The 714-nt window shown below is 52.9% G+C and overlaps 1 protein-coding gene across 1 annotated transcript in view; it reads right to left on the bottom strand.

Annotated features, from left to right (window-relative positions):
• Positions 1-286: 286 nt before the first annotated feature.
• SLC6A17 (solute carrier family 6 member 17) overlaps positions 287-714 on the bottom strand; it is a 12,343-nt gene continuing 11,915 nt past the window's right edge. The window contains exon 11 of the mRNA XM_010177029.1: positions 287-655. Coding sequence (XP_010175331.1) covers positions 287-655 — 369 coding nt within the window. The remainder of the gene's footprint in view (positions 656-714) is intronic.

Below are 714 nucleotides of genomic sequence, written 5' to 3'. Positions count from 1 at the left end.
CTACATGAGAACAACTCTCTGAAAGATATTGCAGCATCTCTTCTTTCTCCTCCCTTCCCCAAAGGCAAGCCCAGGGGGTCCTGCCTTTCAGCCATGGGTTGTTGGAGGAGTCCTGCCCCTCCCGCAGTCCCTTCTTTTCGATGTCACCTTAGAAACGGCTGCTTTTGGTTACAATTTTAAGAGGGGTTTCTTCTTCCTTTTTAATTAATTTTCCTATTGCCTTGACAGCCAGGATCCACTCCCCAGTGACCTCCTCTCCCGGTGGGGGTGGTGGGCCAGGCAACCATCACAGTTCAGATTCAGGGGTGCTGGCCAGTAGGTACCCACTCCCGTATCGTCCGTTGGGTGCACTGCTCATTTCCATGGGGGAGTTGCTCCCAGGACCCAGGTAAGAACGGTGTGTGGGCATTGGGGACGGGGTCTCACTGGGTACTTTGCTCAGGATGAAGCGGGTCTCATCATTGTCTTCCAAATTGGAGATGTCCTTCATCATCCGGCCCTTCTTGTAAGTGACAGAGAGGGTGTTGGAGCCATCTGACACGAGGTGGAACTGCCGGAGGATGAAGACCAGAGGCAGAGGGAGGGATGCCAGGATGATCAGAGAGATGAGAATAGCCATGGCCCACGTTGGGTAGAAAAGGAACTTCTCTGCAGCCTGGAAAAGACAGATATTCATGTCAAGGGGCTGTTACTGTGAAGGTGATGCACACCAGG

This window comes from Antrostomus carolinensis, unplaced genomic scaffold (assembly GCF_000700745.2).
Source record: "Antrostomus carolinensis isolate BGI_N321 unplaced genomic scaffold, ASM70074v2 scaffold31251, whole genome shotgun sequence".
Lineage (NCBI taxonomy): Eukaryota > Metazoa > Chordata > Aves > Caprimulgiformes > Caprimulgidae > Antrostomus > Antrostomus carolinensis.
The sequence above is the reverse complement of the archived record's forward strand: the minus strand, read 5'-3'. Positions and strand labels throughout refer to the sequence as shown.